At 27.1% G+C, this 17,876-nt stretch overlaps 3 protein-coding genes across 9 annotated transcripts in view; 2 read left to right on the top strand and 1 right to left on the bottom strand.

Moving 5' to 3' along the window:
• The window catches only part of LOC123260897 (papilin), an 80,913-nt gene extending 70,070 nt beyond the window's left edge, over window positions 1–10,843 (top strand). For 3 of the 7 annotated variants that reach the window (XM_044722291.1, XM_044722300.1, XM_044722274.1), the window contains 14 exons: window positions 26–205; window positions 405–581; window positions 1,897–2,109; window positions 2,419–2,589; window positions 3,456–3,884; window positions 3,962–4,174; window positions 4,334–4,501; window positions 5,159–5,407; window positions 5,524–5,849; window positions 8,065–8,215; window positions 8,344–8,874; window positions 9,152–9,307; window positions 10,003–10,116; window positions 10,203–10,840. In XM_044722291.1, the coding sequence (XP_044578226.1) occupies window positions 26–205; window positions 405–581; window positions 1,897–2,109; window positions 2,419–2,589; window positions 3,456–3,884; window positions 3,962–4,174; window positions 4,334–4,501; window positions 5,159–5,407; window positions 5,524–5,849; window positions 8,065–8,215; window positions 8,344–8,874; window positions 9,152–9,307; window positions 10,003–10,116; window positions 10,203–10,405 (3,281 nt within the window). In that variant the 3' untranslated portion in view covers window positions 10,406–10,840. Of the gene's footprint in view, window positions 1–25; window positions 206–404; window positions 582–1,293; window positions 1,465–1,896; window positions 2,110–2,418; window positions 2,590–3,455; window positions 3,885–3,961; window positions 4,175–4,333; window positions 4,502–5,158; window positions 5,408–5,523; window positions 5,850–8,064; window positions 8,216–8,343; window positions 8,875–9,151; window positions 9,308–10,002; window positions 10,117–10,202 lie in introns of all 7 variants that reach the window. The other 4 variants (XM_044722282.1, XM_044722317.1, XM_044722308.1 and 1 more) reach the window with 4 other exon arrangements.
• Window positions 10,844–13,205: 2,362 nt separating this feature from the next.
• Window positions 13,206–16,020, top strand: LOC123260890 (potassium/sodium hyperpolarization-activated cyclic nucleotide-gated channel 1-like). Its single transcript, XM_044722262.1, has 7 exons — window positions 13,206–13,472; window positions 13,568–13,789; window positions 13,865–14,051; window positions 14,494–14,881; window positions 14,951–15,142; window positions 15,354–15,577; window positions 15,661–16,020. The coding sequence occupies exons 1-7, from the start codon at window positions 13,219–13,221 to the stop codon at window positions 15,919–15,921; spliced, it is 1,728 nt and encodes a 575-aa protein (XP_044578197.1). The 5' UTR covers window positions 13,206–13,218; the 3' UTR covers window positions 15,922–16,020.
• Window positions 16,021–16,025: 5 nt separating this feature from the next.
• On the bottom strand, window positions 16,026–17,269 carry LOC123260882. Its single transcript, XM_044722250.1, has 3 exons — window positions 16,821–17,269; window positions 16,185–16,516; window positions 16,026–16,112 (listed from the first exon to the last, which is right to left on the bottom strand). The coding sequence occupies exons 1-2, from the start codon at window positions 16,947–16,949 to the stop codon at window positions 16,196–16,198; spliced, it is 450 nt and encodes a 149-aa protein (XP_044578185.1). The 5' UTR covers window positions 16,950–17,269; the 3' UTR covers window positions 16,026–16,112; window positions 16,185–16,195.
• Window positions 17,270–17,876: the final 607 nt, after the last annotated feature.

Raw genomic sequence — 17,876 nt, 5'->3', positions numbered from 1 at the left:
TCATACTAAATTATAATTATTTTAGATCCATGTGAGTTAGATAAAGAATCAGGACCATGCGAAGGTAACTTTACACGGTGGTACTTCAACAAAGATTCTCAAGCGTGCGAACAATTCCGTTACGGTGGCTGCAAACCTAATACTAATAATTTCCCAACTGAAGTTGCTTGTCACCAGCAATGTCTTCAACCAGGCCGCAGTAAAGGTAAATTATAACACCTTCTTCAACCCTGCTTGAAAAGAATGAATTTATTTTATTTTGTTTTTTGAATTTAATCAACGTTGAGTTAAACGTACAGTGTAAAAAATTAGCTAAGAAAAATAAGGGAATGGCACTAACCCGTTTGTTAGATGGCTAGAGAGTTATATACATTCAACATGTATGAAGTTGATGAATTTTACAGTAACCCAAGAAGTATGTTCACTGGACAAAGATCCCGGGCCTTGTCCGGGCTCTTTACTGCGTTGGTATTACGATGAAAAACGCCGGGCATGTAGACAATTTGTTTACGGTGGTTGTAAAGGCAACGGCAATAAATTCCGTACACACGCGGACTGCGAGCAACGTTGCCCGATTCGAGGTATACAGGAACAATCAAAGTCGTATAATTTGAAGTGTTTAGAGATCTATACACCTATATATACCTCATCAGCTTTCATATATATATACGCCGGTGACGGTAAACTTTGCGCTGTGCCTCTCGTTCGTCTAGATTTCATTTATTTATTTTTTATATGTCAATTAGAATTTATTTAATTACAATTTAGTAATCATTGCTGCTGAGGGTGATGGTTTTTTTATTAGATTTGTTTTTCACGTCAATCCTTTGATATCCGTTGCCTTTTTCGCATATATTTTTATTTATTTAATGCATTAGTATAAAAGACGGGGAGGCAAAATGATGATTACTAAGAAAATTATTTACTTTCGTAAAAAGCGGAGTCGTCAAATTTTTTTAATTGAAAAAAACATCAATATTTAAATTGCGGATAAAATGAGGTTTAATTAAAATAAAAAAAAAAATTAATTATTCATTTTTATAATCTTAAAAAAAAATTTTTTCATCAAAATTTTTACTATTATATTGTATTCACATAAACCTATTTTGCTCCCTTGTCTCCTGCAGTTTTTTTTTTCTAGATAATTGAGTAGTAATCAAAGTAATTATAAACAAGAAAGAAACTTAGAAAGTATTATTAATATAATTATTTAATATTTTGTATTGCACTAATAATATAACGAAAATTGCATGACTAATACTTATAAATTGGTGGATTTATGAATGATAATAGATTCTTGCTCACTACCAAGAGCTGAAGGTAATTGCACGGAAAAGTATTCAAAGTGGTACTTTGATCATTCGGAAAATAGATGCATGCCATTCTATTACACAGGATGTGGTGGAAATAAAAATAATTATGACTCTAGAGATGCATGTGAGGTAGATTGCCCTCCCAAGATTGGTAAGAATAACAAATAATTAACTTCAACAAGTCTATAAATTGCAGATAATAAAATAATAAAATAAATTTTCATTATCCAAATTAACATTCCAAAAAATCATTAATTATAAACTATTCATTTCATAATTCACTTAATATAATTATAATTATTATTTATATTTGTATGTGTATTATTTAAAGAAAAAAAATTATCTAATCAATGACATTTACATACTAATTTGCATTGTTGACTGACGGGAATTTATTGAACAGCGAATCGACGTTTATAAACTAATAATTCAGTTCCGATATTAAATATTAAATAAGCAAACATAACAAGCTTTAATATGTACGTGTATTTAATGAAAATTAATTTGTGGAATCAATAATAATTTTAATTAAATTAAATTACTGTGGTATTATCATTATAATTAATTAAATTAATAAATATAGAGCAAGACCTTTGTCTTCTACCCGCACTTCTTGGCGAGTGCCATAATTACACTCAACGGTGGTATTATGACTCGTTTGAGCAACGATGCCGACAATTCTTTTACGGCGGCTGTGGAGGCAACGAGAATAACTTTAATACTGAAGAAGACTGTTCTAATAGATGTGTTGCTTCTGTAACTAAGCCACCAGATAGACCACAAAGCTTTTCTCCAGGTAATTTTTTTTTTTAATTAATTAAAGACTTTTTTCCGTGGTTTAAAATTTTAAATTAGATTGATTTTTTATTTATTTACTTTTCCCCTTCGAAAAAGGTAAAATTTTATCGGCAATTTCGTAAAATAATTTAGAACACCTGTATTAACTCGTTAACGCACTTAGAGCTAATCTTTTAAGCAGCTTACGAGTTACTGAATTTTTAACAGCTTAGACGACAGAATTATGTTTCAATATTGTACGATTTATAATGCGAAGCCTCAGAGAGTGATTTACGATCGAAATTATATTTTCTACGATTAATTTCAGCAATGTGTTTCCTTCCCGATGAGCATGGACCTTGTAAGAACGAGCAAGTGAAATGGTTCTATGACAGCAGAGACGGCATTTGTAAGCAATTCCGTTACGGTGGGTGTGCAAGCAATGGAAATAAATTTGAATCACGCGAAGAGTGTGAATATCGCTGCGGAGAAGTTCAAGGTAAAATATTTAATAAAAGTAGAAAAATCCAAAAATACATACCGCGAATGCGCATATTTTTATTAATCGATTTATTTTTGTTTTCATATTTCGATAGGTTATACCTTCAAAAATAATATATTAAAATTTCGAATCGATATCTCAAATAGTTTTTGAGTTACAGTCATTTAAAGAGTAGCCGCTCGGCAGTTAGAAAAGGATCATTTTATCTTTAAACGCGTTTTTCTCGAAACAGCATTCTTCAAATTTGCTGGAGTGATTCGGGATTACTCGGAGACAAATGATCCGATCACTACCAAATTTTTTTCTGCATATTTTGTATATAGTTCTCCATACGTTGACTCTCCAGTTTTTTGATCTGATCAAAAATCGAATTTTGGCAGGCCAAAAACGACCAAAATTTTGGGTAAAATTCAACTTTTTTTTTAAAAAAACGCCGCCATTTTGTCAATTTTTGATATTTTTTTTTGACCGTGGGTCATCGTACGGACAATATCTTCTAGTTTAACGAGAATTTTTTTTTTTACGTTTCATTCACTCCAGCAATGGAGAACTTTTTTTTTTTTTAGCGCCGTCGGAGATCGCGAATAACTCGGAAAATATTTCATTTTTTTCTTCAAAAATTTTACTGTATATTCTTAAAATATGTATTAATATACCCTTAAAATTTTAAAACAATTCATACAGGAGTTGTTTTTATTTTAATTCCCAAAAATTGCCTTTTTTTTAGGCTGTCACACTGGTTGTGTACCTTAAAAAGAAAAAAATTAATAAACTTAAAAAGTGATAAAAGTATGATAAATTTAATGAATCTCTCATTTCAAAATTAATTACAATAACAAATAAATGTACGTTTATAATTACAGACTTATGTACAATGCCGAAAGTTGTTGGACCATGCAGTGGCTCGATAATTCAATTTTACTACAACCACGAAACAGATACCTGCGAAGAGTTTGAATACAGCGAATGCGGTGGTAACAAAAATCGTTTCCCGGATAATGCAAGCTGTGAGAGTAAATGTAAACGGAGACGACCACCACCGCCACCACCACCACCCGTACCAGAATCACAGGCATCAACATCTAGACCAGACTCTGATATTCTTCCTAATAGCCCTATTTGCTTAGCTCCTGTTGATGCCGGTCCATGTAATTCTGAAATTACTGCTTACTATTACGACCCTCAAACCCAGGCATGTCAAGCTTTCATTTACGGTGGATGTGAAGGCAACGCCAATAGATTCCAGAGTGAAGAGCAGTGTGAAAGACTTTGCGGTCGTTTTCAGGGTCAAGGTAATTGTTATAATAATTACACATCAATCAAAGACAATCTGATTTTAAATTTAATATGATTTTTTTTTTTTTTTCAGACTCCTGTAACCTTCCATCAGATGCTGGACCGTGTAGAGGCAATTTTATAAAATACTTTTACGATCCAAATGCTCGCGCTTGTCGTCAATTCTATTACAGTGGTTGCGACGGAAACGCAAACAGATTTAGCACAGTTCTCGAGTGCGAATCTGTTTGTTTACACCGCGAAGAACCAACGCCCGCTGGCAACAATACTGGACTCTCTCACTTTGGTAAAAAAAAACTGACTCATTATTTTATTTTATAAAATAAAAACTAACGTGTTCTTTTTTTTATTTTAAATGCATGTATTTTTAAATACTAATTAAGTAAGTAGACAAAGATTTATAAAACTAACATTTAATGGTTGTGTAATGATGGTAATGGTTTAGCTATTTGCCGGGAGCCGGTGGATGTTGGAACATGTCCAACTGGTAATTACAAAAGATTTTATTTCGACGAAGAACGTCGCACTTGCATGGCATTTGTTTATACTGGTTGTGGTGGAAATCGTAACAGATTCAAGACTTTTGAGTCTTGTATGCACACGTGCTACAGAGGTGAGCTAACAACTGGTTCAACATTTATTGCTCTACCTAATTAGCTTTTCCAGTACTAACAATTTAACAATTAACCTCGTTAATATCTTTATTAATAAACTAGCAACCTTGTATTCACTATGTGACTGTCGTGACTTGTGAACTATAAATAAATAAAATTTTGCTATTTGCACTTTTTTAACTATTGACGTTTTTAAAGATATAAACTCATCCCGATGTTACACTCATCAAGAGCTTTCATTTGAGTACCCATGTACATTTTGATATATTTTTCATATATATATATATATAAATATATGAAAAATTGATGTGGGTACTCAAATGAAAGGTCTCGATGAGTGTAATGTCGGAGTGAGCTTATATCTTTAAAAATGTCATTATTTCACAAGATACAAGGTCATTTCTTAATTATATATCTAGAGATAGAGCATTTTCGAATGCAGCTTAAATACTTATAATGATAAATTGACTATCGGTGAGAATGATATGAAACCTTGAAAAGGCGCAAATTCAAATCAAAACCTTTGTAATGACACTAAATTTCACTAAAAAAATCGACTTTATCATATGACTATCCTGGACACAAAATTTTTCTTATTCTCTTAATAATATAGAGAATAATAATAACAATAATACTAAATGTTTATCGCTTTACAGCGAGCAACGAAATAGAAGACGTAGATAATAGAAATGTGTCCAAAGACCCATGCGTCGAAGCGAAGGACGAATGCAATACAGTTCAATGTCCTTACGGCAAAGAAGCTTACGTTGACGATCAAGATTGTGAGCGCTGTCGATGTGCTGATCCTTGTAGAAGTGTTAATTGTCCAGAGGGATCTAGATGTTCGATAACTTTGGCAGCTTCGGCTGATCAAGGGACAGAATACAGAGCAGTTTGTCGAACAAGTAATTAAAATTTAATTATTTATTGATTTTGCACATAATTAATTGCTATAATAATAATAATAATAATAATAATAATAATAATAATAATTAATATCATAATGTGATGGTTTATTCAGTTACCAAGCCAGGTCGCTGTCCAACAGTATCGTACAGTACAAGGTGTGAAAAAGAGTGTGAAACAGATGCGGAATGCCCTGGTGAACATAAATGTTGCGACAATGGATGCGGTACATCGTGTTTAGAGCCTGCGTCTGAAGAACCTCTCGTAACACCACCGCCGACTTATAATCTGACAGCACCACCTTATGGAGCTGAGCCAGCTGCTATTCAACAACCGACAGAACCGCATGTAAGCGGTGAAGAGGGTGGATACGTCAGTATGAAGTGTATTGCTACAGGAAATCCTACGCCCATTATCACGTGGAGAAAAGATGCTACGGTGGTAAGTCAATTTTTTTTTGTGCATCCCTATTTTTTAAATTCCTACTCCATCAACATTTTATTTGTCTATTTATTTATTTAAAAATTCCACGAATTTTTTGCTGTTTGTATCAATTAAGTTTTAATTTTTGTAAAAAAGATTTAATTTTATCTCTAATTTCCTAGACGTCTGTTTGTAGTGAATGAATGTACTAATCGATATAGACGATATCTCTCGAAAAAACACAACCAATCTACTTGATTCTTTTCGCAATCGATTGCAACTATTAAAAAACAGCTCGCTATCGTAAATTACTATCGTAGACCTTTTAATTTAATTATATTAAAATAAATAAATCTCAGTACGACAAACAGCAACTTTTTGTATTTTTGCACGGAAAAAATTAAACTGTAATTAATAATAGTTGATTTATAATAAGTAATGATCAACTGCTAAAAATTACCATTTCAAACATTAAAATCGTGATTTTACTGTTCACTTTATAATATTTATTATTTAAACGCTACAATTTATTCTTTAAATGGAAGAAAATACTATTTCAAACAGTAATATTCGCTGTGTGAATGTCAAAAATGTTAAAGTATAATAGTTAAGAATTTTGACTTTGATATTTATCATGTCGTTTCTAAAAAATGATCACATGATATGTAAAAAGTATAAAATAAAGTTACTAAATTTCTAATACAAGCAACGTCAATATTTACAAAGTAAAATGGTAAATTTTAAATGCAACGCTAAAAATGAAACTATATAATTATTTCAGTGATCAGCAGAAAAAAAATTTTAGATTTCTAATTATCCATTGTAGAAAAATTTAGCATTTTTATGTATGACAGTATTAGGTATTTCGATAGTTAGTAATTTAAATATTTTAAATTACTAATTATTCAAACAATTAGTACCTTAATAATATTAATTTCTAATTATTTGGATAATTAGTAATTTAATTATTTCAATTTCTAATTATTCGGATAATTAGTAATTTAATTATTTCTATTACTAATTATTTGAATATTTAGTAATCGAATTTTATCAATTACTAATTATCTAAATAATTAGAAATTTTTTTAGATTAATTTCCAATTATTTAAGTAATTACAAACGTAATTTTATTAATTACTAATTACTTAAATAGATAGTTCTCAAATAGTATTGTTCATAAAATTTTTACATAGCTGTTCTCAAATTTTTTAAATTCAAATCTGGGCCTTGCTACTATTTTTGATTTTTGATTATTTGTATACTCCAAAATTTCAAATTGAAAAAAAAATTGTTCTTTAATATAGAAAAATTGAATAAAACTCCGAATTTCGATGAAAATTAGAATTTGGAAATTCATAATTTTGATAAAATTCACAATTTAAAAAAACTTTTTTTTTAATGAAAATTTCAAATTTTTGCACAAAAAAATTAAACTATCTCGAAAATTTTAATTTTGAAAAATAATTCTTTCATCAGCACAGAAAATTGAAAGAAAAAATCACATTTTCAAGATAATTTAAAACTTCCCGCTGTTTGAATTTAAAGCGCCTCAGATTGTATTTTTCGGTTAATACTTAAGCTTTTCAAGTTCAAAGCACCGTTTTTCATATTTTGAGCTCTTCTAGCTCAAAATGTATTTATCCCTCGCGGTCTTGAAATCACTAAGGATCTATAGTGGGTACATTAGGGTGGCCCAAAAAAACCGACTATTTTTTTTTTTTTGAGTCTCGAGTGAAAAAATGTTAGGTTTTGATGTTTTAAGAGCCCTCTCCAAAAGACAGCTCAAAAAAAATTTTTAAGAGGTCACTCCAAATTTTTTAAAATTTCAAAAATCGTCAAAAATCGAACTTTTTTTTTTAATTTTTTTTCTCGTTACGGTATAATTTTATAGACTAAAAAACAATAAGTTTCTGAAAATTTCAGTTCAAAATTTAAATTTTGAAAGGTTGCTCATAATTTTTTTCAATTTATTAGTGCATTAGTTTAAATTTTTTCGAACGACCTTTTACAATTCAAATTAAAATTCCATGCATTTTTTTTTTATTTAGTACCATAATCGATAAAAATACATCACGAGATGAACTAAAAATCAAGCACAACACAGAAAAAATAATTTTTTTTGATTTAATAATTTTATTTAATAAACTTCCTTTTTCCCGTGTATCTGTAAGGTGAAAGCCTAATAGCAAGCCAATTTAACTTTAATTTTATTCATCATTAAAATTATTTTTAGATTAATCCCGCAGAGAAGAGACGACGAATATTGCTAGATGGAACATTAGAAATTATAAACTTGTATAGTTACGACAGAGGAACATACATTTGTTTCGCTGACAATGGACTCGCGCCACCCGTTAAGACTGAATATCAATTAGAAGTCACAGGTAAGATTATTCCAATGCTTGTTAGTAATAAATGAATAATAATATTAATATTGAATGACAATTAATAACATGGTGTTTGGATTAACTAAATGTGTTTTTGGCATGTGGTTTTTCTACTCTTACTTTAGAACCTCATGAGCGTCAAGCGGCTATTGTCGGTGAACCAAATACTTATGTAACAGTAACAATGAACTCACCGACGACTCTTTATTGCTATGCAATGGGCTGGCCACGTCCTTTTGTAACCTGGTGGCACGGAGATCGTATGCTTCCACTATCTTCTGATCACTATGAGCAAGATTCTGAGTACACGTTATTAATTCGCTCTGTAACTCTAACAAATCTCGGTGTCTATACTTGTCAAGCTTACAACGGTATCCAACGGCCTTCCTCATGGTCTGTGACACTCCAAGCGATAGGACCGGTCTATAATGTTAAGCCAGAATATCAGGAGTATACTAAATACCTTGTTGAGCCTCCTAAGCGGCCTAACAACACTGATAACAGACCCCAGTACCCATACAGACCATCACGAACTCAAGCTCCTCATTATAACCAAACTTACGTTCCTATTCGTACTACTCGTCCTACTCCTAGGCCATACATTCCTGCTGTAATTCCTATCACTGAACCTCCACCAGAGCCATCTCAATTGAAAGGTGAGGTTTCCTTGGTACTTTTTGTTTTTTTATTGCTTTATTACTAAAAAAATTTTACTAAATCTGGCAAACATTAAATTTTTAATAAACTATTTTAACTACTTGCTTGAATTAAATTTTGCTACGTTTTTTATACTTCTGCATGTTATTACTTAATTATAATTTATTGTATTTTTAAGTAAAAAAAAATTTTTTTTTTCCAGTTATTTTAATTGTTTGTAAATGATATTTGATTATAAATTTAGTAACATATTAAATAAATTATTTTTTAACACAGTACCAGTTGTTGTCAATGTAACATCATCAGGGAATAAATTCCCAGTAGGAAGTGATTTCAGTATTGCTTGTACTGTTGACGGTTATCCGATTCCTCAAGTACTCTGGTACAAGGATAATGAAATACTTAGAACAGATGGACGAATTTCTATTTCTGGTAAGCCAAAATATTAATAATACATTTTTTATCCATTAAAATATCGTGTTCCAGATACCATACACTGAAAGAAAAATTAACTTGATTCAAGAGAAAAATTCTTGAACCAAGAAAATAATTTTGAAGCGGGTAATTGTCTTGAATCAAGACGAAAAATTTTTGAATCAAGTAAAATTTCCTTAAATCAAGAAAAATTTATTAGTTCAAGAATTTTTCTACTCAAATCAAGAAGATTAAGTTCTTTAAAAAATTATATACTTGATTCAAGAACATTTTTTTTCCTGTGTAAGAGCGTATACCGGCAAAAGGTCCCGGTGAAAAGCCATAAGGGCGTATAAATTTTTTTTTTTTTTCGGGAACCGACGTATTTTCTTCCGAAATGTGCAGAAATGCAAGAAAAAAATTTTTATTTGCCCTTATGGCTCCCGGGACTAACCTCGGATGCCATAAGGGCGTATGAAAAAAATTTTTTTTTAAGAACTGACGGATTTTTTCGTGAAATGTGCAGAAATGCAAAAAAAAATTTTCTCCAAACTAAAAATTTTTTTTGGACTTAGAAAAAAAAAATAGGATTTTTATTATACGCCCTTATGGTTCCCGGATGTAATTTTTATACGCCTTTATGGCATCTGTAACGCGATATATAAACAATATCTAATATTTAAAAATTTTTTAATTTATTTTCATAAATATAGAAACAAACAGGCTTATGATTACGAACGCTGGTTACAATGATACTGGAAAATATCGTTGTGAAGCTTATAATGGTTATTCAAATGATTCAGCTGAAATAGACATTGCTGTTGAAGGTATAACATTTTTTTTTTAATCAACAATTGTTTTTTATTTATTTATTTATTTATTTATGAATAAATGCCTTATAATTTTTTTACAGGCACACATATTGATCCCGAGTGTCAGGATAATACATTCTTCGCTCGATGTGACTTGATAGTAATTGCTAAATATTGTCAACATAAGTATTACGCTAAATTCTGTTGTAGATCATGTACTGAAGCAGGACAACTGCCTCCGGCAAATCTTTATCTCAAAGATTCAGCTCGAAGAAAAAAAAGATCATTTAGGAGTATTTTCTAAGCAAGTGCACGAGTCATTTCTTAAATAAAAGAAAAATAGTTAATATTAATAATGATAATAGTTATAATGACAACAGAATTAAAATTACTCCATTATGCCTGTTTAAATCGAGACAAACCATTAATTTATATTTAATTATTAAATGTAAATGTCTCGAAGGCTAAATCGAATCCAATCGAGTCTCGTTCACTGCCAAAGCCTTAGAACGTTTATGCATAGATACTTATGGAGTACGAATTATAATAATAATTAAAATAATCTAAAGATGACCACAGTATCCATGTAAACACGATCTGAAGCTAATTAACTAGTCGTTAAGGAACTGCGTGTCAGTACTCTTAAGTCATCCACTTCTGTACAATTATGAAACATTCTTAATATTATTTTAATATTATTATCATTAATATTTTTATAATTATAATTTTGTAAGTAGATTTAATGTCTGAATAGTTTAAATTTAAATTCTGTAATTTCTTGAATATTTTTTTCAACGATTTTATATTTTGCCATGAAAAATATCAAAGATGATAAAGAAAAATGCTAACGATTATTTTATAAAATTAAATGATTAATAGTTTATAAAATATATCTTTTATGCCATTTACACGTACTTTAAACAATTAAATTAAATAATTTTTTGTATTGATTTTTTAATTAATGTTTATTAAACTTTTATATTAATTAATTTTCACCGAGCTTCCAATTTATTGGAAATTAAAAATAAATATTTACGTGTTATTTCATGTTTTATAAGTTTTAGTTCTATTACGTCAGTTTAATTACGTATTGATAATAAGATTATTTATAAAAATGTTTTTATACCATAAAATTTCTCGATTTTTTTTAATTTGATCACCAAAAATATGATACATTGTATAGGTATATTTAATAAAATTAATAACTATAGAAAAATATAGAAAAAAATCAAAAAAAAAAGTTTACGAACAAAAATATCAGTAAAACCACTGAATGTTTGTATGTTCATATATATATAGATATAAATTTATTAAATCTTCTAAAACATATCGATCATCATCGACTAATTAAATAAAAATATTTAATCAATGAAAATCATTTGTAATCAGACAAGATATACATTTCGACGGTCTAATTAGCAATTTGTCTAACTCCTTATTTTTTAGAGGGTGATTTTTTAACATTTTGATGTAGCAATAATCAGATTATAAATTATTTCAATGATTCAAACCTAAATATGATATCAATATTAGATATTAATGATATTAAATGGTTTTTTAAAGTGATAATAAATTTTGAACTAATTGTTTTTTTTTCGTACAAATAGAAGATTCTCTAAAATGGAGTTAGACAATTTGCTAATTAGAACGTCGATTTTTAAAATAAATATCGTCACTTTGCACTAGGCAATAACTGGAAGGATTTATCAAATTGTTGAACGTTTAATTAACTCATATTAATCAACATACAAATGTAAAAGAAAAAAAAAACGTTTACTGTTAAACATATTATTCTATATCAATCAGATTTAAAGAAAAAAACAACGCAGTGCCTTAAATAATGATGTAGATTAGTAAAAAAAAAATTGGTAAAATGAAAATTTATTTATAATTCATTTAAAAAATAAAATATTGTCTTTAGCCGTAATAAAAAAGACGTATCTAAAACATATATACATATATTGAAATGAATAAAGTACATATATCTATAACAATTAGTGTATAATAAGAAATAGATTGTATCATTAATAATTAATTATTATTCCATTTTTTATGTTAATAATAAATTAAAGTTAGAATTTTTATGTACATTTTTTTAAGTATCTCTTATTTTTTTTAATAATTTTTTCGCAATCAAACCTACTTAGTCTTTTAATGTATGCTTGAAATATAATTAAATAATTTTCAAAGTACTCCTCTGATTTTAGTCAAGTACTTTATATTAATATTTAATAGAAAAATGATTTACTTCATATTAAATAAAACCATTCACTTATTAATTGTAATGTACAATTTCAAAATATCATAAATTTAAATGAAATAACCGATTGCAATTTCTTAATTTTATTTGTAATAAAAGTATTAATATGTAAACATATGATTATTATATTATAATATTAATATAATAAAATAAAAAAAATATATAAAAATATATAAACGTGTGTGTAATGTCACGATAAAAAATGTTAAATGAAATAGTGAATGGTACCATTACACAATTATATATTATGGACAATAATATTATTAATTAATTAATATATATATATATATATATATATATATATATATATATATATATATATATATATATATATAATAAATATAAAAAATAATCATAAATAATTGGTATCCTCTACTATTAAGAAGATTGTTTATAAAAAACAATCTTATATTTGCTCTACATATCTAGAAATATTTTTCTTCGTTTCATATTGAATAAATATCTCTTACTGAGCAAATAAAGTTCATTATTTAGCAACCCTTTAAAATACAAAAAGTTGTTAAATTTTAATGAAAAAAAATTAATTATTAAAATGATACTGAAATTATTAGACATCTAACAACTATTGAAATTTTTTAACAAATCAATTAGTATAAAAAAAATATTTTTTTTTTAATTTCTACATGTGAAATTTTTTTGCTAAATTTTTTTGTTTATAATTTAATTGTTATAAAAATCTTAAAAATGATTAAATGTCTATTAAATTCAGTATAATTTATTGAAATTGATTTTAAGTTTTGGAAAATTCAATTAAATTTTAATAAAATAATTCTTAATCAAAGTAAATATTAATTTTAACAAAAAAACACAAACAATCAATAGTAAATGGTTGAAAAATGGCGACGAGTTTCTTCAACACGTGGGATTCAAATTTTGAATTACCGCAATCTAATATAAAACTTCCACTTTATTTACCAGAATGGGCTGAAAATGGAGACAGTTTTTCTAGATTAAAACTTTCGTGCTTAGCAAGTTATAAACATCCTTGTTGTGAAAAATATTTAAACAGTATTGCGTCAGTCAGTAATGAAAGAAGAAGACAATGTCAATATTCTCATCCTTGGGTGATTCATCCTTTCAGCGCCACCCGGTATTTTTACATTATCTAATATATTTGTCACTTGAATTTTAATTATTTTCAATAATACATTAATGATATAACCAATTTAAAAAAATATACCACAGGTTTTATTGGGAGTCATTCATGACAGTTATTTATGCACTATCATTTATTATAATTCCATTCATGACAAGCTTCATAGTATTCGATTTTAAAGTTATTAGACTAGATAGAGTTAGTCCAATTTTTTATTTGTTTTTTTGGGTCGACATTTCCATGAATTTCATCACTGGCGTTCACGGAAGAGATAAAAAAATAATAATACTTGATCAAAGAGAAATAATTCAGTAAATTGACAATAACTATAAGAATTAATCTTCTAATAATTTTCGCATAAAAAAATAAAATAATTTTCTACTTAGGAAGTATATCAGCGGATTTTTTTCAATTGACTTATTAACATCTTTGCCTTACGATCATATTACTTATTACTGGAGAGAACTTCCGGGACCAAAGTCATCATTTTTTGTAGCTCTTATAAATGTTTTGCCAATGTTGAAACTTATACGATACATGACTTTTCATAATAATGTTTCTCAATTGTTTGAAGTAAGATGAAGAGTAAAAAAAAATGATACTGAAATTAAGAGACACATGACAAATTTTATAAATTTTTAAACAAATAAATTATGGCAAGAAAAATTTATTTCAAAAATTTCATTTTTAGAAGCTCTATAAAATGATAAGGTAAAAGACCTAGTTATTGACACTTGGAATTTTATTTTAATTAAATAAAACAAATCGACTGTAATAAATTTAATAAATATAATTTTTGAATTATAAATTTTAAGATAATTGGTTTTTTGAAAATATTTTATTTTTTTAATTAAAATAAAATTGGAAGTGTCAATTAACTAGGCCAGTGTCAATCACTGGGTCTTTTAACTTAAATACAATTTTTTAGATCTAGTTTATTTTTACAAAAAATTATCAAGTGTCTAATAATTTCTATGTTATAAAAATATTAGTATTTTTTTAAATGAATGTTTAGTATTTTCAGATATCTGATTTTATATGTCGAATTAGTAAAATTTTATTAATATCAGTTTATTTGGTTTACTGGTTCACGTGTTTATGCTATTTGGTACCTGTACTCGTGGTTCATTTTGATCAAGTTTTTGTTGAGGTAAGAGTAAAATATATAAATAATTGCATAATTTGCTTGTACAACTTTATTTTTTTAATACAGGATTGTGATTGCTGGCTAATTAATATTATTGATGATGACATTTCCGTACGCTTTAAGAGTTCATTTTTTATAATCCTTCAAAATTTTATGACCACCGGAATCCGTGCAATTGAACCTGAGTTTACTGTACATACCATAATTTGTACTTTATTAATGATTTTAGGAAGATTTTTTTGGGTTTACATTATCGGTATTGTATTTATATATTTGATATTATTTACAATTTTTTCAACTAAATTATACTATTGGAAAATTTTAGTGCTTTTTTTTCAAATATATAATGATAAAAATACGTCTCAATCTGGTTATCAAGAAACAATGAGCCAAATACTAGCGTACACAAGACAAAAACAGATGCCGCATTATATGAGGAAACGTATCGAGTCATATTATTCTTATCGATTTAAAAATAGTTACTTTAGAGAAAAAAAAATTTTATCTAATTTATCTGGTAATTATTTATTCATTTAATATAAAAATTCATCTCTTAAATGTCACAACATTTTTATTACTTCTTTTTTAAAAGTATTATAGCTACTATTAAAAGAATTTCCTAGGACCATTTATTTCTATTTATTGTTGTTTTTATAATTATTTATTTATTATTATTATTATTAAAATTTGATCTGGAAATGAATTAGATAAATAATTTTTTCTTATAGAAATTTTACGTGAAGAAATAACAATTTATTCATGCCGTCGATTGATAGAAAATTTAATTCTTTTTCGTAATCTGCCTAAAGATGTTATTACATCAATTGTATCAAGATTAAAATTTGAGATTTACTTACCTAATGATTTAATTTTCAAAGCTGGTAATTATGGTGATTGCATGTTTTTTTTAAGTTCTGGAACAGTTGCATTATTTACTCCCACCGGAAAAGAGGTAATATGTCATTGACCATTATAATTATTATTTTTTTTTGTAAATAAAAAATTAATTGTCAAAATTTCTAAATAATTTTACAGATTTGTCATTTAACAGAAGTGTCTTATTTTGGTGAAGTATCGTTACTAGTAAAAGATCAACGTAGAATAGCAAGTGTAATTGCTGTTGAAGTTTGCGAAGTTTACAGACTCGATCGTCGTGATTTTCGTAAATACGTTGCAATTCACAATGATTTGTTTCAACAAATTGAACGCATGGCTATGACAAGAATGGAAAAGGCTATTCTTATTGAAGAACAATACAAAAGAAATCCTCTTAAACGTAATCAACGGTCAATGTAATAATTAACGTTTAGTTACAATAACACAGCAAATTAATATATTTATTCAATAACTATTTTATTTTAATAATTGTTAAAAATAAAAACATATTGATAGTCGTTAAATGAAATTTATAATTGTATTTAATTTTACTTTAAAAATATTGCTATATATAAATATATGAACGTTTACAGAGACCTCAAAAATTTCTCCTGTAATAAAAATGTAATTCTAAATTAAATATTCAATAATACTGATAAAAAGAAATTATTGATTAATTATACCTCTTGTTTTTTTATTCAGCAGAAAAGTAAGTTGAATAAGCTAGTGGAAATCGATTAACGTTGGTTATATACTTCTTTGGATTATTGAGTAATAAGTATTGCTTCAATTGCGGATGTGAAATTATTTTTTTAAATGAATTTGTACTGACAAGTTCATATTGATACGGGAGATTTTCATTTTTTTCGACAAGTAACTTCATAGTCAATAATTCTTGAGGCGTTATAATTTTTTTGGTTCCATCGTTATTAATAGATTGAAGATAAGGAAATTTCATCTCTTCTTTACAAACCTTGGCTTCATAATTATTGTTTAATGCGTCTGTTGAATCAATCTTAAATAAAAAATTATTTATACATTTTAAAATTTTAAGTGACATATAAAAAATAATAATACTAAAGTTACCCGACGTTTTTAATTTTTTTTTTTTAAATTATTAAATTAGAACTAAAAAATAGTTTTAAAAAATTTCACGTTTTGTTTTTCAAGTTTTTTACAAATGAAAATTTTTTTTGATTTTTTTGTAATCATTTTTTCAGTAAAAAAAAATTCTAAAAATTTTTAGATGCCAGCTAACTTAATTTTCATTAAAAAATAAATTAAAAATGATCAATGAAAATCAGTGGATTAAAACTAACCTGACTAACAATTCTGAGAAGATCTGTATGCACATCTTGTCCAGATTTAAGCACGCAACGATAACTATATGATCCAGGATCAGGTTTACCAGAAAGAATCGATGAGGATAATTTATATTGAGCAGCCATTATTTTTTTAACACTAAATTATCTACTTGCTCTATAAGAATCAAGTCTTAATCAATACTAACGATGGCTCTAAGAATGCATTGTTTTTCCATTAGATCAATTAGTACTGGCAAGTCGTTATCGCTACTCTTTCATTTAAACACATTATATTAAGTATATAATTGAAACATAAAATTTTATCACTTAAAAGCTATTAATTAATCTCAAGGTAAAATAAATTCCGGGTGCCTAATACCACGTACATTGTACATATTTAATACAGGATTAAATATTTTTAATTCACTAATAATGTCATGCACTTCTATCATTTGATTATAATATAAAAAAAATGATTTTAATAAATAAGTAGTTATTTATATTGAGGTATTTATTAAACTAAATTTCATTTATTTTACGTCTAAATTTATAATTTCAACATTCATTTTTGTTTATAAATATTTGACAATATTTTTTTTAATTAACACACAGAAACCATTTCTTTTTGTCAAATAAAAAAATAAAAATATGTAAATTATTAAATATTCATCACTTGACTTTTAACTTTTTACTTTGACTTTTTTTCATTTTAATAAAGACATTTGATGAATAAAGGATGTCAACAATTGAAAATTTTTTTGAGCATCACAATAACATTAATAAATACACACAAATAAAAATATATAAAACATAAAGACTATTCTACGATGCAAATTAAAAAAATAATTAATAACTTAAAGTACTTTTTGGTTTTCAGTGAATACTAATAAACTTCTAAGTTACTTTTTACTAACATTTAAAAGTTACTTTCGCGGTAATTGTAACTTTATTAATGATTTCAATATAAAAATAATATATTTTTTGTTATCAGTCTTAAAATATAACCGACAACATGGCTTAAATATTTAGAAAACTTTTAATTGTCGGGTTTCTATATCGAGAGGGAATGAG

The sequence above is a fragment of the Cotesia glomerata genome, linkage group LG1 (assembly GCF_020080835.1).
Source record: "Cotesia glomerata isolate CgM1 linkage group LG1, MPM_Cglom_v2.3, whole genome shotgun sequence".
Classification (NCBI taxonomy): Eukaryota; Metazoa; Arthropoda; class Insecta; order Hymenoptera; family Braconidae; genus Cotesia; species Cotesia glomerata.
The sequence above is the reverse complement of the archived record's forward strand: the minus strand, read 5'-3'. Positions and strand labels throughout refer to the sequence as shown.